Here is a 24,762-nt window from a genome sequence, read left to right on the forward strand (position 1 = left end):
CTGAAAATGAGGCAACCTGCCTCGCTCGGTGTTCTGACCTGGTTTCAGTATGGAGCTAGAATAGGAGGCGAACACACACAACGACCAATCATACACGTGCGCAGCGTTTGTGTCAGGTGAGGTCTCGGATTTTTCTAAAGAGGGGAACTGCAATCCTGGAGGATGCCCAGCAGATGGCTCCCAGAATTTCTAAGAATGACATTGCTTTTTTTTTTCCTTTCATCTTGGAGCTAATCTCTTTTGCTCATGTGTATACACAAATGAATGTAAATTCACAACAAAGCTTTGTGAATTCACAATACATTTCCAGTATACTACTCCTTCCAGTCTTGATGATTAACTAGTAAAGTGAAGCACACAGTGAAGTGATAGTTATGAAGCTGATGATGAGGTGAAGATGATAAAGGTTTATGAGATACTTCCATTAACAAATACATTATTTCAGGGAGTCCATTGTAAATGGAAGTCATACAAGAGTAAAGAACAGTGTAAAATCTGCTACTATCATTTTGCTTCCTGCATGTCCTGCGATGATCAGTTATGACCTATATTTTGATTATCTCCACCTACACCATCATTTGAGGTCAACTACATTGGTTAATGCTTCTTTATGTATTCAAAAAGCTCCAAATGAAGTTGTAAGGTGTTGAACTGTTGGAACACATGAGAAACTACTCTTTAATAAAGTAGCTGCTCCTGTGTTGTAAGACGCTAGCCATAACAGATGTTGGAGTCAAACTAATCACTTTGTGGGACTCCCAGGAGGATCATGGAGGGGACAATTACCCTTCATTATAATGACAACACTCGCTGCCTTGCTAAAAGCTTTCTTCTGTTTCTTCTGTTATGAGCTGAGATGCAGTATTGACATGCAGTATACAGATATAATAATATAAAGTTATTCCAGAGAAAGTTTCTGAAGTTTTTGTGTCAGCTGCAAAGTTTGAAATAGGTCCCCTCATGCATGTGTGATGGCGCCAGATAAGGTGCTTGTGTATACCTGTGTGCAAGTGCACTTGTTCCCGTGTCTCACCATTTTCCCTGGCTGCGGATGGCTCATCCAAGGACATCTGTTCTGCCAGCTCTGACAGGGAGTCGTCGACAGGCCGCGCGCTGCGTAGTGACATGGACAGCCTCCGCTTGATTATCTTCATCCTGTCCATCTTCTCAACTGCACCACCGTGGCCCACAGGCCTAAGAGGGGAGGGACAACCACCAACATCTTCATTATCATCTCCACCTGCATCCACATCATCATAATCATTCATCAGTCATTGTTCTCATTATAACCATCAACAGCTAGATCCACTCTGCCCCGCTAATCTTCATTGTACAGTGAAACTACTGCATTGCAGCCGCGGCGCATTTTCTACAGTTCTTTGGGCTCCCGATGATTGTGTTTGCTCACGCAGCGTGTGTTCTCATTGTTATGTATCCCAAGTGCAAATACTGCAGAATAAAAGACAGAATGAGAGAGCAGACACAGAGAGACCGAGAGAAAGGGAGAGAAAGAGAGCATTAAACAACATTTTTACAAAAAAGCATGTAAAAGGCTGACAGCAGAGGTTTCAGACAAGAGCAGCTCTCCCTGATGAGCTGTGATTGACATACATTTCACTGGCTCCTTCATCAAGTATCCATGAAGTTGTGGTATTCGAACAGTAGACATCTACTGTATTCCAATGCAAAAATGGCAGACGAAAGTATCATATGACACAAGAATTAAGTTCTTGGGACGACTTCAAGCTCACCCACTAAAGTGTGCGCCCCATGTAGGCTGAGTCCTTGGCAGCGGCCCGGGTTCGAATCCGACCGGTGGCCCTTTGCTGCATGTCGTCCCCCCTCTCTCCCTTTTTCTTGTCTTCAAGCTATCCTATCAGTTGAAGGCCATAAAAGCCCAAAACATAATTAAAAAAATAAGAATAAAGTTCTTCATACTCTATATACAGACACTCTATGGCTGATTCTACGGTTGTCTAACTTAAGCTAGTGTCAATGTGACAGCAACCAAACAACTCTAATGGAAAGCTGGTTTCATATACTGTATACTGTGTATGATTACAGGAGAGAGAAGCATCCCATCCTTAAAATAAATGCGTGTGTATAACTCTTAACGTTACTGAGCTTTCAAAGTTATATATTGTTTAGAGTGCCCCTTAGCAGATTTTGTAAATCTGGTTTATGTGTGTATGTACAGTATGTGTCTTTGCATGAGTGCACTTGTGTGTGCTGAAGTCATTTTGTGTTTGTCGTGTTCCTTTATGCTCTGCTTTACTGGCCTGGAGGTAGAAGCAGCTATGGCGGAGTATTTCTGTCTCCCTTCCACTTCCTGCTACTTCAATCTAACCCATAAGGGCTCCAGAGCTGACATGCGCAAGTGCACACACACGGCACCCACTGCCTTTCTCTTTGTGTCCAACCTTGGATGCTTCAACAAAAGCCATTCATCCTTTCAGGCTTTCAGTCTTTCAGGCCTATTAGAGACAGCCAGTGCTCCGAGTGAATTCAAACCCAGCGATCCTCACTCAGGACGACTAGCTTTTTTTCAGTAGAAGATGCGCTGAGGCGAGTAGCCATTGCTAACAACATTGCCTCTGCCAATTTACATGAGCCCAGTTGGATGTGGTTCGCACCTCAGCTGGAGGCGTTTCTCCAAGACGAAACAAAAAAAAGTTTAAAAGGGTAACAAAAGAACAAAAGGGGAGCAACTCACATTCATTTCATATCATCCGTCACCCATGGATTATAGAATGAATCTCCTTCCCCCATCATTTGCATGTTTTCCCAGACTTCACTAGATAAGAAGCCTGCATAGACAAGGAGATTGGGTTCTCTTCATGCAACCTTCATCCATCCACACATATTCAAGAATAAATGACTCACATTATGGGGGAACAGCCGATAATATAATGCACTGCTTATTATCCAGATAAATACATACTAGTGTTATCATTAACACACACCTACGTTCGCATCCGGGCATGCCCACACGCACACACACAATAATGACTAATTTCACACTCGCACAAACAGTAATGCAGTGGGAATCTCATTACCCAGCAGCTCATAGAGGGAAACACTTTAGGGTACCACTGTATATTATGTATGTTGTTGAGTTTTCCAATTTTATTTATAATGTGATGAAATGAGGTGCAGTCTGCCTTTTAAACAATTATGCAAAATAAGCAAACCTTCATTTAATGGGAATATTTAACTAATAACTTTAGTAAACTTTTCCCATCTGCTTTTTAAAGAATTTCTACCCGCCAACCTTTAGTATAATTTAGGGCTGAACGATTAATTGCATTTTCGATAATATCGCGATATGTTAAAACGCGATTTCCTAATCGCAAAGGCTGCGATTTGATCACATGACTCACGAGAGCAATCAGTCTGTACTCCGTAGAGAAAGCATCAACTAGCATGCTAACGCTACACTGTACCTTGAGCTGATTTCTGTCATTCCAACAACTCTGAGTTGTAGTTTAAAACTTTTACAGCCATTTTAATAAAATGAAGGGTTTTATTCGGGCTTGAGTCTATACATGCAGTTAATGGATACAGGCACACAGAACTCAAGGCTCGGTTGGCAACGATTAGCTCTGATTAGCGGTTAGCTCCGGTTAGCAGTTAGCTCCGTTATAAAGATATGAGTGGAGGAGCTGCCACTGAGAGGGGTAACAACCAGACTGATAAATGACGTTCGGGGAGCTTTCACAGCAGCGTGGCCGCGGTGTTTCAACGGTTTTATTAGTACAGTCAAAGCCCGTCTACGGAAAGCCGTTCCACTCCCTATTAAGCCCCATTGTACCTACTTTGGTTGCAGTTCCACCAGAGTTCCACTGGGGGTGATCACGGTCCAGTGCAAAATGAATGGGACCCTATGGAGCTAGACGGCTAAATTTGTCTCTTTCGCCTGATTGTCGTTGAGAAATCTCAGATTTGATTGTAGTTTTTGCAAGTTCAACATGGATTATAGGTCAAAAGTTGAATGAACGAGTACTTATGCCCTTTCGATTTGTTACAGGTTGAGTCGTTGTTGCCCATAACACGCTAGCATTCTGCTAATGAATGCTGATTGGTCAGTGAAGGACTGATTACGATCGGAGATCTCGCTTGACGGCATCCGAAGCAGAACCAGAATGCCAGAGTGAATATTTCGGCGTGGTCTTTAAAACATTAGCAAACCTCTTTCTAGCACGTGTATTGACAGGGAGAGCCTTACCTGTTAGCTGTGTTGTTGATGCCTCGAGAGAAAAAAGGAAGCGACTCAGAGCTTGCCGTAAAGCAGAATCTCTGGCCGTATATGTGTATGACGTCATTGACATTTTAAAAGGCTTTTTAGAACAAAAAAGCCACTTTAAAAAAATTTAACACCCAGCAGTGTGTATTTTCTTAGCCTCCCCTTTCAAATGCAACATTCAAATTACTAGACAAAAAATTATATTCTGAGAAAAGTGGATTTTGAGGGGTATAGCTCCATAGAGTCCCATTCATTCTGCACTGGCCTGTGAGCGCCCCCTATATGGAACTCTGGTGGAACTGCAACCAGTTCAGAAGCCGGAAGTAACGAGAGAGTGGAACTTCTTCCCATATTAGAAATTCTTTGGTACAGTTAATCCCACGGCAAGAACACCAGCAACTAGCTAACGCAACTTCACGCGAGGGAGGGGCTGGAGGCAGATCCTCTCTGTGCACTGTAAAAAATTACGTGTGTGTGTGTGTAGGCCTACTATATTTTTACTTATTTAACTGTCTAGTGTGTAATTGTGTGTTCATACTATACATTATTATATTATTCTTTGTTGAATAATACAGAAGACAAAGAGCTTAAAAAAAATAATCGAATCGAAATCGCAATATTTGGGGGGAAAAAAAATCGCAATTAGATTATTTTCACAAATCGTTCAGCCCTAGTATAATTGTACATCTAATATATCTTCTCTGTTGTTTGAATTCATGCAGTAACATAAACATGTCTGCCTAACTTTTAATTACTTTCCATCTTTTTATTACTTTTTGATGCTGTATTAATATGTTAAGATCTTTGCTGCAATGTTGCCATATTAGCGTTGTGTATAGAAACAAAGGACTAGGCTGCAGTCAGTAAGATACTTTTTACACTTTATATTATATGAAGAAAGTATAAGACATTTTCAAGTATATAATATCTGAGTGTATCTGTGTTGGTCAACTTGTAAAAAAAACATTTTTAAGAATGTGTGTTGGATGTTGAGTCTTGTCTGGTGCAGATGGACGTGGCAGTGTGAAGAGCTTGGCAGAGGCACAACAGTGGGCGGGACGAGACATGTGGCTCCAGGCTGCAGCATGTGCAGGCCACACTCACCAGACACCCGGCAAACCACGAACAACTCTGATACATAACTCCCACTAAATGGAGGGACCCACTCCAGATGACGGAGGCAGTTCTCAATCAGACACTACAAGCACTTCTGCTGTTTTAGTTTAGTTTGAAAGCAATACAGGGCACTATTGATGAATTTGCGAGCAGTATAGTATGGGCTGTGGAATAAAACAAGAGTGGATGTTAATAGGGTAAATGATACACAGGAGTAAAGAAATAAAACCTTCTCCAACTTTGTACTAAGTTATTTGTGTGTGCCTGTTTATAGCCTGTGAGAATGTGGACATTTGTTTCTGTGTGTGTGTGTGTGTGTGTGTGTGTGTGTGTGTGTGTGTGTGTGTGTGTGTGTGTGTGTGTGTGTGTGTGTGTGTGTGTGTGTGTGTGTGTGTGTGTGTGTGTGTGTGTGTGTGTGTGGTTGCATGTATGTGATAGCATGGAGGTGAGGTGAACAGACACATCCCTGAGGAGGACAGAGGGGGAACAAGTCTGATTTATTCAAGACACACACCACTTGGGTTGCTAGGTTACAGGCCCAGGCTGGAACCTCAGATTCTGTGTCTGAGGTGAAGAGAAGAAGGGAGACAGAGAGAGGCGAAAATCTTCACAACGCTCACACACACACACACACACACACATGCTCATGTCAGCTAAAAACTTCCAGCCCTCCAGTGCTTGGGATGCCAAACAGTGCTGCAGCATGTCATCTTTGCCAGCCTTGCTCTGGGATTCCTCTGCCAATAGGCTGATGCCTCTTTAGGGGGAAAATGAATGAATGGACCTAAGGACCTGAGTCTGCAGTATACACAAACACTAGCTGCAAATTTGACAGACACAGACAGAAATTACTTTTATCAAAACAGAAGGAGCATTTTCAACAGCTTGGCCAAGAGTGAGGCCAAAATCTGATTTAGTTTCAGCCAGATATAGTCGTACCTGAGATATATTGTACATATGTCTCTTTCTTTCCTTTTCATCACAAACAAATAAGCATTCTTCTGCAAATTCAGTGGCACATGGATCACATGCATGAATGCACTCACATGCAATGTGGCAGAGTGGAATAGGCACTCAGTGGCACATCAAACAATGCTTGGCGCTGAGGCCTGAGGATGCATGAGTAATGCACAAATCTGCCCAACTACTGAATCCTACACACATCCACACAAACACACACGTAAACCAACAGATAACCCAAAAAGTTGACCATTCTCCTTATAAGCCAGTGGTCCCTCCTTAGCATCTCTTCTGGCCTTACCTAAATCTCTCGCATTAGATGAGGAGAAGGAATTATGGAAAGAAGATGAATAAATAAGCAGAAGCACAAGACTGCAAAAAGACAAGGCAAAAAATCTGAAATGCCATTTTCAGCCACAAAAGGAGGAAGGAGAATAGCAAGGCTACGTTCACACCGCAAGTCTTAATGCTTAATTCAGATTTTTTTTGCTCAGAACCGATTTTTTTGTTTGGCTGTTCACATTACCTTTTAACATTAGATCAAATCAGATTCCAGTGTGAACTGTTTGCGGTTTCGAACTGACCCGCATGTGCAGAAGAACAATAACAATGACATCAGACGCAGCACGCTGTTGCACTAAAGTTAGGGAGATTATGGAGGAAGTAAGCATTTTCGCTTTTATTTCAAAATGTTTGTGTAATGGCAGCTGTAACATTAATGAGCATATACTAATTAGGTCTAACACCTCACTCTCCCTCCATTGACTTGCTCCATCACTGTTCTCCATTTTGTAGGCCTAGTCAAGTTTTTAATTTTAAGGTCTGTGTCTACGGCTAACTCTCGCTGGCGCATAATTGTGACAAATGTTGATGTAGATTGACGTAAAAGTCGCATCAAATCCGCCTTGGTTGTTCACACTGCGGCCGCATTGAAAAAAATCTGACCTGGGTCTGATTCAGGACCACATATGGAAGTGGTCTAAATCAGATTTGAAAAAATCTGATCTGGGCAAGATTTGAGTGTTCACACTACTTCTGAAGAGGTCTGACCTGGTCACTTGACCCCAAAAAAAAAAAAAAATCTGATTTGGGCCACTTTTGCCTGCAGTCTGAACGTCTGCCTCATATGATTTCGGGGGGATTTGGTTTAAAGGGGTCACACAAACATTGCTTTAAAGTCACTTAGGGTTGGATAATGTGGCTGAAATCAATATCACAATATTAAAACATAACGTATATAGCAAATGTATGCAAAAATTACATATTAAATCATCAAACTGCTGTTCAATGCAATGACTGGTGTTCCTTTGTAACTTTTACTTCAGACAAAACTTTAACACATGTAAATGTATTCATGTACAATTTGCTTTAAATGATTCATTTTGGTAACATAATTTTGTAGAACATCACAAGATATGATCATTCATATGATGATTCCACTAAAAGTTGGTACATGATAACATTAAATAATTGGCCAGCCGAAAATGATCAATTACTTAGTGCCATTATTATTGTTACTGGTCAGGACACTCAGACAGAATTTAATCTCAGCGAGTCCCTTTCTTAATTAAAAACGTCATTATTAGACCACAGAATAGTGTACAACTGTGTGACATTCAAACCAGAACACACAGATACAGGTGCATCCTGTGCAACTGCACATAGTTTCAGGACATTACACTGTGCAAAAATATAAGACCAGGCAGGAAGCCCCATAAACATACAAATAGTTTACAAAAGTCATTCAATTCTGTATGGTGTTTTTAAAGACTGCTAACGAGCCCCTTACCAAATTGTAGTCCAATTGTCTAGTAGTAGTAGATTAGTGCTGGTTTTCAATCGTTTTTTTTTTTTTTGCAAAGGCATGATTTTTTTTTTTCCGGACATCCCACACTGAGATGGACAGGCAATACCTGTTCAACCTATTTTGGTGTTAGTACACGTACACTGCCATCGGCGAACATCCACGAGGTTATCGACAACACTGCATGGCCGTAGGATCACACGGGTCACATTTGCGGACAAGCCAGGGTCCTGACATATATCCCATGTAACATGACTGTAGGCAGAGCGCACATGAGTAGGCAGCAAGCAGCCTACTACGATATGACGGACCACAATCCAAAAACGCAGTTCGTGTCGGGCCTGCCTGGCAGAGATTCCTCTACTTTCCAGGCCTTTTGCGTTTCGGTCAGTTCCTCTTTCCCCGTGTTTTCCTGACGGAAGCATCCGGGAGGAGGAGAGTCATGCAGGGCAAAGAAAAGTTACACAGCCACCCGGCCCGGCCCAGAAACTCCATGGAAATAGGACTGGAACCATCCCTGAGAGAATCTCGACGTTATGGTTGTGGATGTACATGGGTTAGGACCCTGGAACTATTGTAGGCTATAGGCTATGTTAAATATATTGCTCTATGGACTTAAATTCCAGTTGCTCTGGTGCAATTATCGCTATTTTAACACGTCTATGGTGTCACTTTAATTTTCCTATTGCGATTCAGGGTTTTACAGTGATATCTGAAGAGTAGCCTATCGACATCAGACGCACACTTATGCAGTAGAATAGTAGAAAACACCGAATAGCTTTGTTTAAAAAAAAAAGAAGAAAAAAAAAACTCCACCTGCAATGTCAAGTGATAGGACTACCGTGGTTATGCTCGCTTGTTATCCCAACATTGTCGTTAGGCTACAGGATCAAGTGAAGACAGACTGAACATAAACAAAAATACCGCTGCCACTGACCTGCTAGTGTTTCTGCTGCAGGAGACTATTGTTCCACTTGTTTACGGTAATCCAGGCAGCACGCTGGAATGAATCCACTGCGACAAGTTCTTCCAACTACTTTGCTGTAAAACACAGCAGATTGCCTATTACCCGTCAGGTAAATCTTATCCCTTTATTATACGGTGTGTCGCAGTGTCCCGTCGCCTGAGTACGTGCATTGTTGACCTGTAATAATGCATTATTTGTCTTAACTTTCGCTTATAAACAGTACCGTTCCGTCCGGTGATGAGCAACCAAATCGTTGCTGCTGTGTGGATCCCAGTGGAAGCAGTGGCGTGCTCCCGGAAAACACCGCAAGGGGTGTGTGTAACCTCCACCCCCAACCCTTTCTCTCTTTTATAAAAATAAAATAGGGAGAGGGGTCAGACAGATTAATTTGGGGGCAGTGTCACCGGGGAAATTAGCCTTCATTATCCAAGCCCCATTCCCATCTCTAAATATGCACCTCAGAGAAATTCCTTGTGAATAATGCATGTGCTGAAAATTATGGAAATTCAGAGTATGATCCTCCACTGCTTATAAGGAGACTTGCCCATGTTTTGCTTGCCCCTTTGAAATAAATTTCCCTAAGGTCCCAAAGTTGAACATGTTTAAATTCATACTGATGCACACATCAGAATCGAGAATACGAGTTGGGTCAACTGGATTACATTTAAATACAGCCCAGATACAAAAGTAACAAGCATATTCTCCCTTTGATATACAATTGCTGCCACTTGGATGACTACTGCCAATATTTTCACATAACGTGCTTTAAATATTTTTTAATAAAATACAAATTAATTAAACTTAATGATCACCCTTTTTTCTCCTGGGAAACACCTGGATCCATAACAATTACGTCAGAAATCACAGATGACACAGCAAACGCTGTTGAGAAGTTTGCCTGCTGTTCTTTATTGCCACCGTGTGGTTCATTTAAACAACAGCATGTTTCCATTCATAGACTCAATTCATTCACTAGAGCAAAGTTTATAGTCCCTGTATATGTAGCCATACAAATACAACTCAATAAAGGCAAAACCTGTATAATAATGCAATACCCCGTGAAATATAACAACAAATAAAAACCCATTTAAAAAAGTGTTTGAGTTAATATTCTATTACACAAAAATGATACCTGGTGGGTTTTGGAAGCTGATTGGTATTGGTATTTATAGAGTATGCCTATTCAATTCGTATTCAAATAAATTAAAATATAACCAATGGATTAAATGGGCACTCTGCTGCTTTTACATGTGAAGTATGCAGCCTAGAAACCAATTATGATATTTTCTGTGGCTTTAGAGCGAGCTATCCAGTGTCTGCAAGAGCTACTCATGATGTCATTAGGGTTATCTCAGTTTGGGCTCAAGGCTTAACATCTTTAACTTTAGGCTTGTGTTACAAACTAGAGGTGCAGGGTTGGAAATAAAGAGTAGCCTACATTTAGGAACCAGGGCAGTCTAATGTTTTAAATCTGACACTAGTTCCCCCAACTTTATAGTAGGCTATAATAACTGAATATAATCCTGAATATCAATTACATTAATTAATACAATGATGAATGAATAAAAACATAGGCTAATTAATCACAAAAATGTTTTGGTGACTATAGCTAGTCAAAAGTAGTTGGGGTTTGGGACTGCACTGGTGGGATTTGGGTTATGACCTCAGTATTTGTAAAATCATGGTAACTGTTCACCTCCTGTGCGGTGCAGTGGTGGAAAGTAGGCAAATACTATAAGCTACGATAGTACAATTTTGAGGGAGCGTATTTTACTTGAGTGTTTCAATGTAATACTACTGTAGGCCTACTAACATTTAGAGGTAACTTACCTAGGCTAAATGTAGGCATACAGTAGCAACTTTTTACTCCACTAGCTAAATGTTTGACGGCTACTTCGACTAAAGTAGCTAGCTAGAGTGTTTAATGCACAACTTCTCCTTGTAACGTAGCCTAGTGGGTGTTGTATTGTACGTTTACTTTAGTAAAGGACATAAATACGCTATTCCACCACTTCTAGTGTGAAAAGTCAGTCAGGTCAAGACGATATTTTTGTTCTGGCGTTCATCCGTTAGAGGCCGCTAGAGGTTTACTGTGGGACCTGAAATGGCGGCTCATCTGTAGTCGTTAGTTTGCCCCGCCTTGTTGTTAGGCAGGTTGTCAGGGGCAGCGCAACATGGCACCAGTTCTCTTAATACATCCATGGGCACCAGCCAGATAAGCTAACGTTAGCTAGCTAACACGGGAGTTAGTTAATGATGACACCTTTATTTATCAAAGAAAACGACTGTCGCCATACCGTTTTTTTCACTCGGTGCTGCCCTGTGTCTTTGGGTAAAAGCAGCAGAGACGACAGCGGCGATTTTTATCGAAATAGCCAGGGATTTGCCGTCACTGTGTCCACGTTCGCTAACGTTCTATCAAACTAGCTAACTGTTAACCTTAGCTAGCTAGTTAGTTAGCTAGCTAGCTAGGTTTGCTAACGTCAAGCAGCCAGCTAATGATATCAAACCAACAGACGTAACGCGACAGACATCGATAGTAACATTACCTTGTAAACAGATAGCTTCAGTTTCCATTACGATTGTTTGGTGCGAAAATGGAAAACGATCAGGAAGATTTAATGGAGCAGGAAGAACACGACGGCAGCGACAACCCCCCATCGTCCCTCAAAGCCCCGTCGCGCTCCACTCGACTGAACATCCAGAGAAGTAATGTATGCTCTCGGGCTTATTTTGTGGTGATCATGGTGTTCTTTCATGTGTATATCCTGAATGTTATTGGCCTGCTTCTGTACGTGCACTACAACAACGGCCCCGGGGATCTTGTCAGTGGAGATGGGGCCAGCTCAGCATCAGTCGGCAAAAGCGAAACCCCTTTGCCCCATCCTACCCCAGCTGCAGGAGACCTACCGTTACACGTAGAGGAGGACTATACTCAAAGTTTCAGTCTTCCTCGCATTGAGGGGATACGGGTAAGAAAACTGCCATCATTTCAGTACGAGGAATATGGCAATTTAACTCAACTGAGGGAAAACCCTACAGTGCAAAAAGTGTTACCCAAGTAAAAGTATGGTTAACGTTACTGATATTTTATATTAAAAGTAGCTACACTTTAAGTAATCTTGTAAAATACTCACAAATTGTCAGTATATGCCTAGCTTAATTTAGCAGCTCCCCGACCTGAAACATTTCAAATTCATCAGAATTGAATGGGACATAGAGTTGCTATAAAAATGTCCATGCATTTAAACACTGATGTCCGGATTGTGTTGATGATGGTTCTTGTCCATCTGTAGGTGGGTCACGTTCAGCAGGTGTCCCTTGTGCCAGACAGAACACATGAGATGAGGACAATCAGCCTGAAACCTCTGCTATTTGGTAAGTGCACTGTAGTTGTCTTTGACTACAAGGACATTTCATTAGGATTTAGAACACAACATTTAATCTTTCTCGAAGCCATACAAATATAGACTAGCGATATTTACTTAACATTCACAGATATGTACATTTGACATTTTCTATTAAACATCTTTTATTTCTTTGACCTCAGCTGCTTGAGAGACACAGTGTTGGTACTTTATGAGCTCCTTTGTGACCAGCTGACAGCATATTATCTCTTCCATAACCAGACAAGTTTGGAAATGATTTGAAAAGACTAGACCGAACATCATTTACAGTCAAATTCTAAATGCTATGCCTGTCCTTTGTTTATGCATATCTGTTTGATGCTTGTTTCACATCTCAGTTCTTTTGAATTTTTGAACCTAGCACCTAATCCTTGCTCCTGCATCTGTGATGTTTCCATTTGCGCGCAGCTGCCATCAGGTTCTTGTCTCGTCTTTGCCAGACATAAGCCTTATTGACCACCAGGCGCTCCCCCTGCACTGTACCCGTCACTAGGAAGGTCCCGCCTCGTGGGTTGAGTCGTGTCATGTTCCTTACACAGGTGGCATCCCTCTCCAGCCACAGCTGTATGCGGGAGCGGATCTGCCCACCTAACAGGGGTCCATGCTTCAGAACGTCCAGTTTGGCAGCCAGCGAGAATTGAGACAGGCTTACTGGGCTAGACTTGAGCCGTGTTAGACGCAGTTTCACAACTGGGAAGAAAGCAGATAAACAAAACCCTGATTGGCATCAACTTCAGTGTGCTCTTTGTGTCTATTAATTGTCCAGAATTGATGGAAAACAGAGGAGAGAAGAGATTAAACAATATTGATACTCACCAAAATCACTCCTACAAAAGGTCTCCAGTGTATCTTTTGAAGAGGATGCCTCCTCCAGCTCACAATCCCGACAGCTTGCCTGAGGCACTGAAATGGTCAAACCACTAATTGAATTGTTTGTTGAATGAGGTCAACTCAAGCAAATGTGTCTATGCAGCCAGCTTCTTACCTCTACGCCCCCCTGTGGGAACAGTGCTGTTGGTGATAGAGGAGATACACATGAGATGGTCTGCAGGATACTGGTCACAGCGCAGAATTTCTGGCCAGGGGTAGCCATAACAACTCATGATTGGTGCACAGCTGTCCCGTACAGATTCGCACAAACTCCTGCAAGGCGATATAAACCTGATAACGAAAAGATGGAGAGGGGAACATTGTCAGCATTGAATAGATGAAAGGATTTGACTCAATAGTGTAGTGGTGGGGAACAAACAAGACTAGAGTAAATCACATTTGGTTGCTTGTTTTTCTTTTTCTAAACTGAGAGATGCTAATTTGACAAAAATGGCTTGGTTTCTGGCCTCTCCCCAGATACCAGCATCAATTTGCATAGCTTTCAAAAGGTGTTAACCCTTGGTGACCCTGCTCCTATTTAACTTTGTCATTCATCTTATTAATATTTATTTTACTTTGTTTATTTTTTATACTATTAACCAGTCTACCATACTACAACAATAGCAAGCATTTCTAAACAAAAACTTGCGAGTGCTGGCCTGTGAACATTACAGTTCCTACAAAAAGTAAAACATAAAAAGGTTGACAATATATGTTAATCGAAAAAGGATTATTATTTTTTTGTCAACTTACCTGTCAAGGCAGATGGGTGCGAAGAGAGAGCAGAGGAAGATGCGGGCATCAGGGTGGCACTCTCTGGCAAGTAGTGGCAACCAGCTGGCACTCTGTTGTACAGCCTCAGCTGGGGACTCGTGGCCCAGCAGGTTGGGCATCCTCATGTTGTCATATCCGATGTTTTGGCACAAGGCCATGCCTGACGGGATAGGGACACAGCGAGAGGAACTGTGGGGCTCCCACAGTCCACCTTCACCTATAGAAAGCATGGACCTGAAGCCAGTAGTAGTACCAGGATCCCCCCACCCCTCACCATCCTCTCCTGCTGCAGCTCCTGGTCTAGAAACACGAGTATCTCCAAATCCAGTTTCAGTGTTGCCCTCAATACTCGCACTGTTCCCGCCCTTGTCCTTTACTCCAGATCTAACCCTGCCCTCAGCCCTCGCTCGTCCCTCCAGCCCTGCCCTTACTCTACCAGGACCAGCCACTATTGTATTGCTCTGCCCAGCAAGCAGAAGGAGAAATAGTAGGGAGGCTGAATGGGAGGACTTTCTGATAAAATGAGGGCAGAACACTGCAGTCATTCTACTGAGACAGATGTTGGAAAGGAGGAGAAATCCTGAAGTTTGTCTCTTGAGTGAATGAAGATCCCTGTGTGACAGTGCAGGAGAGGGTGGCAAAATAGGTGTATATATAGTGGGCGGTGATTTGAATAGGAAGGGGTAAGGGGAGGTGTGAACAGTAGGGAAAAGGGGTGGGGCACACATTAATGTGTTATTAGAGATGTGGATCCACTTGCATTTATGAGAAGATTTAAGTGTGTTTGACAGAGCTCAAGACCAGTAACGTGGATGATTTGGCATTTGGGTACTTTTGGCTGTCTGCCATTTTCATCCCCACAGCTTGAATTGAGGAAGAGACTGGCCCTCATGTAGTGAAACTCCTCCACCCCTTCCATCCTGCATTTCCTCCAACCCACACCTAACTACCCTGTCCTGCCCTGACCTCTTTGCTTGTGCACTATTTTTTTGTATCTATCTCTCCCTCTGCTGCTATAAGGGAAAGGATGTTTTTATTAATACTTATTGCCCATGAGAGACAAAAGATGCCTATAATAGCAAGGAGACAATTTGGCTGTCCACAAGGTGAAATCACTGCAGAGCTAAAACCCTTTTAAGAGAAGGTAATCAACATCCAGAAACTCTCTAAGTGACAGAACATGTGAGACTTGTGTGCAGGCACTTCTGCAACGGTTACTTGATCAACAGAAAATGAATCAAGTATTTTGATAATTGACTAATCTAAACATTTTCTGAGGAACAATGCCCAAAAAGAAAAGCAAGGATTTGCTGTTTTTCCTTGTCCTACATTATATGGACCTGAACATTTTGGGTTAGTTTTGGTGTTAGTCCTAAAAAAAAAAAAAAAAAAAAAAAAAAGACATTTGATGACATCACCTTGGGTCTGAGACATTGTGATAGGAATTGTCCACTATCGTCTTATGTTTTATTGACCAGATGATGAATCTATTAATTAAAAAAAAGAATAGGCAGATTAACCAATACTGAAAATGATCAGTTGGCTGGTTAATAATGTGTGTGTGTGTGTGTGTGTGTGTGTGTGTGTGTGTGTGTGTGTGTGTGTGTGTGTGTGTGTGTGTGTGTGTGTGTGTGTGTGTGTGTGTGTGTGTGTGTGTGTGTGTGTGTGTGTGTGTGTGTGTGTGTGTGAGAAAGAGAGTAGGGAGGCTGTTATAGCCTACTGTTCATTACATTGTCCAAGAATTAAAGATTCAATAAAACTGAACTAGAATTGTGATACCGCATAACTAAAAGACTAAATAATTAAACAAGGCTCCATTCATGTCTCTAGCTATGAGGTTATATTTTAACTGTACTCCCAGCATTAAGGAATAAAAATAGTCCATTAATTGTGTGTGTGTGTGTGTGTGTGTGTGTGTGTGTGTGTGTGTGTGTGTGTGTGTGTGTGTGTGTGTGTGTGTGTGTGTGTGGGTCACACACACAAACAAAATTGGTGTCGTCCTGCTGCGTCGCCATGGCCTGATTCCTGTTCAGACAAGCAGGTCACTTCCTTTCCGGGGGAGAAAGGGCAGTGGTGGGAGGGAGAGGAGGAAGTCTCAGTCCCCCTTCATTCATATCAGTTATCCAGATTAATGAGGCTAAACTGGACAATAGGGATTAACCAAGTGGATACAGTGTAGAAGACACGGGTGACAAACAAGGTCTCTACTGTACAGGCAGCCAACCTGCCGGAAGCCTTTTATTAAGAGGGGAAATGACTGACAGGCATGGATGGATTTTTGGAAGAGAACAGGAGGGAACCATGAAAGAGGCATTTGCACCTTCACACATGCGTTCAATAAATGGATCTAATAGAATAGGACTCTTTGCTGGTGTACTTATTTTTCTAGGAAAACTAGAAACGCAGATGGACCTGAAATACTTAAAGACATCTCAAAATCAGAGAAAATGTGGAGAAGCCTGTTTTGACATAGTGTCAACATTACTAATATGTATATTAGTTGTACATGAGAATACCAAATCTGATTCTTTTACTGTTTTGTACTAATTAATATTAGCAATTACTGACTCTCAGAAGCCCGCACTGAGTCCAGTGTCGTCACTCATTAAACCTGCCCGTGGGATAGGCTATACCACACATGGCTCACTGGGGAGTGACAAAGGGGAATAGCTTGTACTCATTATATACACACTAGTCTATGTATACATTCACTAAAGAGTTTCTGTGCTTTAACACCCACTAAAACATGCAAGAAAGAAAGGTATAATGAATTAGCATCAAGCTGTTGCTCCAAAGTTGAGTGGTTTTCACACAGTTAACTGTAGGGTCGTGTAGCGTCTGTTTTATTACAACATATAATTTAATGTAGCATTCCACATGATCTTTATTTTCTGAACACAGATAAAATAAGAGGTGTTAAAACAATTAGCTTGTTTTTAATCAATGTTTCAATGAGAAAGTGTTATACTAAGTAGTTTATGGGATTTGTCTTGCTTTTTAGGGCCTACACATTCTAATTATACCACTGTTAGCATACACTGATCAAACTATTTCGAAATTGCCCCTTCACACTGAAAGGTTTTGTTAAGCAATCTAAAGTAATCCATTTAGTCTGACAGATTAAGCCTGTAATGTCAACAGAGATGTTCTAATCCACTTAACACTTGTGTTGACTTCGGGTCACATTGACCCATTTTCAATTTTCTGAAAATGTGTAGAAGGAAAAATTTAACAATTTAAAATGTTGGAAAAAGCAAAAACAAACTGTGAAAGAAAGGCGTCAAAAACATCAAAAAAAAAAGAAGAAAAAAAACAACCTTTTTTTCAAGGTTGACAGGAAGACAACACAAGGGTTAAATCACTTACTCACCGTCTCAGGTGTGCAATAAAGTTCCACATGTGCAGAGGTTGTGAGAATTTTCAGACTTGAGACATTTTTGGTGATGGAAGTGCGATTGTGAATCTGCAGTTGAAAAAGAAAAAAAAAATGTTATCAACTAGCGTCTTCACTGCTGCCTAATCATCGTGTGTAATCTTCACGTGTGAAGGTGTGAATCACTATGCACAACAAACAGTTAACCTGTGAAGAAACCCAGAATGTCAGCCCCGCTTTGCATATTTTTGTTGCATAATCTCTAAGGCACTCTCTTTGATAGCTTGTAGACCTATATCCTTGATCCTCACTCTAATCTTGGGTAGACAGAGAGCCTGCTGGTAGTATGATAATATGGGCCTTTCATTTCCGTAATTGTGTATTTGGCTACATAGTGTGACAGTTAATTTGTGCTTTCAAAAATCAGCAACTAACATAAGTTGACTGAGAGTTTCTTTAATCTCTCCTGGGGAAAATATAGACTCCACAGACTCCACCACCGTGTAATTTGTATTGGAAAAAAAATAATTTTGTGCATTACGTGATTTGGGTGAGTATGTGTATCCTGTTCCTGTTAGAGATCCCTGGCTTCCTGTCAGAGGAGGAGGGTCGTGTGGTGGTGCAGCTGGCTCAGCTCAAGGGTCTGATGGAGAGCCAGACGACAGCGCCAAGCCAGGGACAAGTGGAGTCAAACCAGCCACTACTTACTTTCAGCACAGAAGAGGTCTTCAGTCTGTTGGACCTAAACCAGGATGGGTTGCTGCAGAAACAGGAGGTGACAAGAGAGTATATATATTGTATCCATAGGCCCTATAGCTGTAGGAGGGAAATAGATTGCTAGAAAAATCGATTCTAGTACTCTAAATCAGAGATCTTCAATAGGGGGTCCTCAGTCAATGCAGGGGGCCTCCAAATTATTGTTAATTAAAAGAAAAAAAGGAAAAAGTCTTAACAGGAATCCAACATATTAGCAAATATAAATCCCTACTGCTTACTGGCGTATAGGTATGGTAGTCACTAAGATAGCCATCCATAGATACAGTTCATCCTAAAGATTTACTGTGCAACATGTATGCTTAACATTAAAACGTGATTTATAAAATTATCCAATAATTATTAGGCTATTTGAATAGTTTAGTACTCTATGCAAAAAAGGTATGTATTAAGGCTTAAGGCCGCCCACACATTATTGTAGGCCCAGATTAAAATGCAACTTCATTTTATACAATATGTATAGGTGGTCCCTGATCTATCTCTCTTTCAGTTAAGGGGTCCTTGGTTTAAAAAACGCTGAAGACCCCTGCTCTAAATAATGAAAAATCAGATGAACTGTCAGAACGTGTTACGCTTCTTGTTGAAATAAGAAAAACGTGTGTCTCTCCTTCAGATTGTGAGTCACTCGCACTCTCGAGATGGAACTTGGTTGAACCCAGACAACTTACGTCAGATACTCACGGGTCTGGAAGTCTGCCCAACGGGTTAGTAGTGCCCCTGTGGCTTGTGTGTGTTTGCCTGAGTGTGTGTCAGTACATTTGTGACTGTTCTGACTGATGCCACACGGAGCACAGTATCAGTTGAGTTTTGGGGCACATACAGTACAAGTTTGAATTAATTTGTTTTTGTGAACAATTTTTATTTTTTTAACAATATACAAAACATACAATTTGTAACATGAACACATCCACCCCCCTTCGTCATCACCACCTACCCAGACAAAAATCAAGAAAAGATGTCACAGTAACTACAATATTCAAAACCATTCAACAAAATAGTAACAAAATAGCCAATACACCATAAACCAAATAAACGTGTAAAAAATGACAACACCATAAGCCCATCGTACATATCTCTTCCCAGCACAAAGCTTTTTAGGAGCCCTCCAGAAAGCTCAGATACTTTTCCCATTTTCTAGTAGACATCCAATCTGGCAAACTGTTATGACATTATTTCAAACACCACCACCCTAGCCATCTCACAAGCCGCCTTCTGGATTGACGGGAGCCCTTCATTCTTCCATCCTCTTAAAATCTCTGAATGAGACGCACCCTCACATCGTGTGACATAGTTTTAATATTCCTACAGATTCTGTCCCACTCCTCATCATCCAGTGTAATAATTAGATCCCTTTCCCATGTCTTTTTGAGGACTGTCCAGGCTCCATACCCCAGGTTCTGCATAAGCATAGAATAATACCCAGAAGCTTCATGGTCGTTCCCATATTTCAACACCTTATCTAAACATTCTGGTGCCTTCGGGGCTGAAGAACTGGATCTAAAAATCCCTACTAACAGATGGCGAAGTTGCAAATATCAAAAAAAAATTGAGACCTAGGGATACCAAAATGCTGTACTACATCCTCAAAGGATTTCAATTTGCCACCGAGATACAGATCCCCCAGTGTGACAATTCCCTTTTCCAACCAGTCCCTCAAAAAAAGGGGAGATCAACCAATACATAACTTTGGATGGCACCAAACACTTGAGGAAGTATTTAAATATGCATCCAGTTCAAACAGCCGGGCCGCTTTGGTCCAAACGACATTTAAGTGACAGATTATCGTGTGTTTTTGCAGTTATATATATATTAATATATTATATATATTAATATATTATATATATATATATATATATTATATATATTATATATATATATATATATATATATATGACACCATGATAAACTGAATGTGACTTGAAATGGAATGAATTTGTCTTTTAATCATAATTAAAAATGTCACTTTCAAAATTTTGAGCTCTTTGAGACACGGATATCAAAACGCAAGTAAAGTGAGAAAAAAAGAGCAAAGATTCAAACACAGAGACTGGTGCTACTATTCACTTTTAACAGCTCATTGAAGTTTGTCCTCATCTGATTTCTTGGCTTCCCAAAAGAGAACTTTGAGTGTTTCTGCAGTGGTTGTGTACTGGTAAGAGTAAGTAGCTGACATGTTGCTGTGATTGCGTGCAAGTCTTTGTGAGTGGCAAGGCCGGAAGAGGGGTGACACCGTTTTGACCTGATGCCATTGTGCCAGGCATCGTACACATCCCAGTCTGGATGTGCCTCATCCTATCTCATTAAAAACTGATTACTCTCGAACCCTTTTTCTCAATTTCCCCCCGGATCCCCTGTATCCCCCCCACTCCCTCGTCCACTACTCGTGTCGTTAACTCACCCCCCTCCCCGGCCACCTCTTCTTTGGCACCCCAGAGCTATTGTTGCGGCTGGGGTGCGGTCTCCCAGGAGAAATGATGGGGGCCAGATATTCATTCAGCTGAGAGTAACAGCATACAGTTGGACAAAGAAGGAAGTTATGGAGGAAAAGAGAGTAGGGAGGCTGTTATAGTGTTCATTACATTGTCCAAGAATTAAAGATTCAATAAAACTTAACTAGAATTGTGATACCGCATAACTAAAAGACTGGTTAATAATTAAACAGGGCTCCATTCATTTCTCTAGGTATGAGGTTAAATTTTAACTGTACTCCCAGCTGCATTAAGGAATAAAAATAGTCTATTAAAGTGTGTGTGTGTGTGTGTGTGTGTGTGTCAGGGATGCTGACCTTGGAGGACTTTAGGCGTGTTTATGATGTGTCCCAGCGCCCAGGACAACAGCGAAGCGGGAAGCTCCGGAGTCAGTTCAAACAGAGAAACAAACATACGTGGCTTTACCAAGGCCCGGGATCCCACCAAGTGCTGCAGACACTCAGGACCAGGTAACTACACATAGACACACATTGTCATGCTCTTACATTAGTAGCCCATACACTCATGATTTGTTATATGCTTGTATTTTGCTCTCTTACGTCTTTTGCTTAGACTAATCACTCTGACACGTCTGCCTTCCACATTGGTTGAGCTGAGTGAGCCACTGCAGGTGATTCGCTATGATCACGGAGATTTCAGTAATGCCCACCATGATAGCAGCCCTTCTCATTCAGAGACTACCTGCGCGCACACACGACTGGCGGGAAACACATCAGCTCTCACAGAGGTCTCTTGCAGGTATGTATGATATGTATATTCTGTTTAGTTTATATTCAGTGGCTTTTCTAGTTTTGATAGTTTAGTAGTAATTTCATATCAAAGACTGGACACACACAACCTAATTATCCAAATTAGCTTAGCTTTTCATTACATTTTTATAGTAAGTCGTGTCATGATCACTGTTGGGCCCTAACTTCTCTGCTTTCTCACCTGTTAATTTTATTGCTGACGTATTGCCATTTCTTTTAGACAGCTATACAAAGTACTGGTGCATAAAACAAAATCTCTTTTGGGTATGAGGAGACATTGTTTCATATTGATCTGTGTTTGTCAATTCCTTTCTTGTTTTATCCCAGGTATCTTACCATGTCATTCTACCTCAGCTCTGTAGAGGAAGGTGGTGAGACCACCTTTCCTGTGGCAGACAACCGTACCTATGAAGAGCAGGTGAGTGTGCTTTAACAACTCACAGTCATAAACCAGCAAAGCTTCTTTTCTTTTTTACCACTGTGAAATGATGATAACTATACATGAGCTGAATGCTGCTAATAACATGCAGACAGTGCTGTCACATGACAAGGAATCTGACCCATAAGTGAACACAGTTTGCCAAAGTAAATGATTAGACACAAGCTGTTTACAGTTTTGTGTGTCCTAGGCACTGATACAGGTTGGAGTTGATTTGACGGACACCCGGGAGACATGTGACAGAGGGAACATGAGAATAAAACCTACTGCTGGGACAGCTCTGCTCTGGTACAACCATCTGTCTGATGGTAGAGGTAAGAACTGAAGGCTTTAGCGGTATCATTTGCACACACTTTACAGAGGTGACAATTGATCATAAATTATATTCTCTGTTTTAATCCCAAAATGTGCCGCCCATATCCATTATGTAAACCTAGTGCAAAAATTACTTGTGGGAAAGGAGGATCTGTTTAAGAATTTGGAAAACAAAGTTGCCAGTATCAGCTGATGGACTTAGAGCCTGTGGGGGAACAAGATATTAAGAAGTATTACATTTTCACTTTATTCTGCACCCTCTTTTTCCATGTATTCTGTTCTCTCAGTTTTCATTTTTTCTCTCCTCTCTTGGTTATTTATTTCTGTAACTCATTGGGACTCTGTGACTCCTATGACCAGGATTAACCCATTTCAACAATCAAAATGTATCTAATTTGATTGGGGGTGGCACTAGCTCAGTTTGTAGGGACTTGGCTTGGAAACCGGAGGGTCACTGGTTCAAGTCCCTGTATGGAGCAAGTATGGAGTGTGGACTGGTAGCTGGAGAGGTGCCAGTTCACCTCCTGGCCCCCTGCTAAGGTGCCCTAGAGCAAGGCACCAAACCCTGACATCTCTCCATTAGTGCATGTGTAGGTCCTGGACATGTGTGTGTATTTCGGGCCTGTGAGTAATGTGTGTGTCTGTAACAACATCCCTTGCAGGATCAATAAAGTATGTCTTCTTCTTCTTATTGAAGTACTCTAGCTTAGAAAGTCCACTTTTGTCCTTAAATCATCAAGTGTTATCTCTGAGAGTTTCAATCCTCCTCAAATGCTGTCCATCTTCTCCCTTGCCTTCCTTAGGTTGGATGGGTGAGCTGGATGAGTATTCCCTCCACGGTGACTGCCCAGTCAGGCGTGGGGTGAAGTGGATGGCCAACAGCTGGGTAAATGTGGACCCAGATCACCAGCAGCAGGCCCGCTACCAGAGACTAGTTGCTCAAAAGCATCGAGCTAAGTCGGGCATGGAGGAGCATTACCAACCTCTTTCACACAGTGACCTCCATCAGGATCTATAGCCCAGGCTTTTTCAATGACAAGACAAAGCTCCATGATTTTCCAAGTTTTGCATCTATGAGGCCAGTGAGACCTGACAGACGTTTCTGTAATGTCAGATGCTATAGTCAAAAGGAAAATTGCACAAAATAGCATACCAGATATCTTCTCCTTTTCAGTAAATCTGTCTTGCTTTATATTATGTCTCTCAAGCCACTGCTTGGATATCCACATTTCGTCAATTTCGTCAAAAAGGTTTAGTGAATTTTAATATAGATTTTGATATAAAAATGTGGGTTTGTCACACTTCATTTCTAATACATAAACAAATACATACGAATTACACTTTTTCATATTGACTGGAATCCTCTATAAAATATCACTTATGTACAATAACGGATACATATTGATACTGTGATATGGGCTGGAAAAGATGCAGTCATGTTTAAGAGTTAGGCCTGCTTACCTGCCTTTCATTTAAGTTCACTAGGCAGCTGCCCTGTTGCAGGTCAGTGTTATTTGTTGTTATAGAATTAAAGCCTTTTGTTACAAGCCATATCAAAATATTAATCTGTGAATGTGTTCCTGAGGAAAATCTTTGTAACATAATTTATGTCTGTTCTGTTCTTCATTTTTCTAGACTTTCTAGAGTTGTTACCATGAACTGTTATTTAATAAGGCTTTGCCACATCTACTGCAAATGCAGGACTGTTCTTGACTGGACAAAATGGTCGCTGGTTGGAAAAACTGACTGCTTTCTTATCCGCACAACTCAAAACTATTTAATTGTCAGAGTATTTATTTGAGTGTTGCTATTTATTATTAATAATTATATAAATAATGCATATTTATTACAGCTTGATGTTGCACTGAATCTTTCACTGTATTTTAATGTATTTGTTCTATGTTAAGAAACATAAAAAGCAATGTTTTACTTGTGGTGTTGTGACTGGCCATTCTTGCAAACCTGCTAGACTTTGTCCTCTAGATGTCGCCCAACGTCAAATACAGCACTGCAATTTCTGTGAGTTGAATACGAGCTGGTTCAGAAATTGTTCTCATTGTGTTCGTGATTGTGTTATATTTGAGAAGTGCTGCGCTCATTTCCTGTTAGCACCAGTTCCTATGGGTCCACTCTATCTGGAAGCATATGTGTAAATGACACATTGGGCGCCCACAGACAGTCTTTAAACCACAAACACAAGTTTTTACTCCCCCACAGCCACAGTGCTAGTGGCCTAGGCATCCTTCACTAGTGGGAAGGGTGATGGTGGTGAAGATTATAGGGACTAGAGAGGGTCCGAAACCCCCATTAGGATCCAGTTGCTCAGGCTTAGTACGTGGGCACCAGAATTCTACACCCCTGTGAGAGTATAATTGCCTTACTGAAGGTAAGTAGATAGAAGGAAAAGAGAATAGGCAGATGCAAGTTACACCATATACTCAAAACTCGTTAGCTGATAAAATAAAATAACAGTAAATATGTT

At 41.3% G+C, this 24,762-nt stretch overlaps 3 protein-coding genes across 18 annotated transcripts in view; 1 reads left to right on the forward strand and 2 right to left on the reverse strand.

Annotated features, from left to right (window-relative positions):
* The window catches only part of LOC116062101 (cyclin-dependent kinase 17-like), a 44,093-nt gene extending 32,239 nt beyond the window's left edge, over positions 1-11,854 (reverse strand). For 3 of the 15 annotated variants that reach the window (XM_031316638.2, XM_036008570.1, XM_036008568.1), the window contains exons 1-2: positions 9,061-9,406; positions 1,001-1,194 (exon numbers count right to left, since the gene is read on the reverse strand). In XM_031316638.2, coding sequence (XP_031172498.1) covers positions 1,001-1,163 — 163 coding nt within the window. In that variant the 5' untranslated portion in view covers positions 1,164-1,194; positions 9,061-9,406. The other 12 variants (XM_036008572.1, XM_036008569.1, XM_036008571.1 and 9 more) reach the window with 9 other exon arrangements.
* Positions 11,302-24,213, forward strand: LOC116062103 (transmembrane prolyl 4-hydroxylase-like). Of its 2 annotated transcripts, none has more exons than XM_031316645.2 (10): positions 11,302-11,484; positions 11,547-12,062; positions 12,387-12,468; positions 18,093-18,289; positions 18,902-18,992; positions 21,064-21,226; positions 21,330-21,515; positions 21,854-21,944; positions 22,156-22,279; positions 23,084-24,213. In XM_031316645.2, the coding sequence occupies exons 2-10, from the start codon at positions 11,688-11,690 to the stop codon at positions 23,296-23,298; spliced, it is 1,524 nt and encodes a 507-aa protein (XP_031172505.1). In that variant the 5' UTR covers positions 11,302-11,484; positions 11,547-11,687; the 3' UTR covers positions 23,299-24,213. The 2 variants fall into 2 exon arrangements, with proteins under 2 accessions (XP_031172505.1, XP_035864468.1); XM_036008575.1 differs by having other exon boundaries at positions 11,302-11,480; positions 11,519-12,062.
* LOC116062104 (secreted frizzled-related protein 5) lies at positions 12,510-14,749 on the reverse strand. Its single transcript, XM_031316646.2, has 4 exons — positions 14,121-14,749; positions 13,483-13,658; positions 13,314-13,400; positions 12,510-13,187 (listed from the first exon to the last, which is right to left on the reverse strand). The coding sequence occupies exons 1-4, from the start codon at positions 14,684-14,686 to the stop codon at positions 12,862-12,864; spliced, it is 1,155 nt and encodes a 384-aa protein (XP_031172506.2). The 5' UTR covers positions 14,687-14,749; the 3' UTR covers positions 12,510-12,861.
* Positions 24,214-24,762: the final 549 nt, after the last annotated feature.

This window comes from Sander lucioperca, chromosome 12 (assembly GCF_008315115.2).
Source record: "Sander lucioperca isolate FBNREF2018 chromosome 12, SLUC_FBN_1.2, whole genome shotgun sequence".
Taxonomy (NCBI): Eukaryota; Metazoa; Chordata; class Actinopteri; order Perciformes; family Percidae; genus Sander; species Sander lucioperca.

What these genes read in the sequence shown, in the direction of transcription:
- LOC116062104 (XM_031316646.2), bottom strand. Translation starts at nt 14,686, where the DNA reads ATGACTGCAGTGTTCTGCCCTCATTTTATCAGAAAGTCCTCCCATTCA. An exon ending in GCACCCATCTGCCTTGACAG is followed by an intron (nt 13,659 to 14,120) that starts GTAAGTTGACAA and finishes TTTCGTTATCAG; the next exon opens with GTTTATATCGCCTTGCAGGA. An exon ending in TCCCACAGGGGGGCGTAGAG is followed by an intron (nt 13,401 to 13,482) that starts GTAAGAAGCTGG and finishes TGACCATTTCAG; the next exon opens with TGCCTCAGGCAAGCTGTCGG.
- LOC116062103 (XM_031316645.2), top strand. Translation starts at nt 11,688, where the DNA reads ATGGAAAACGATCAGGAAGATTTAATGGAGCAGGAAGAACACGACGGC. An exon ending in CTCACAGAGGTCTCTTGCAG is followed by an intron (nt 21,516 to 21,853) that starts GTATGTATGATA and finishes GTTTTATCCCAG; the next exon opens with GTATCTTACCATGTCATTCT. An exon ending in CCATCTGTCTGATGGTAGAG is followed by an intron (nt 22,280 to 23,083) that starts GTAAGAACTGAA and finishes TGCCTTCCTTAG; the next exon opens with GTTGGATGGGTGAGCTGGAT.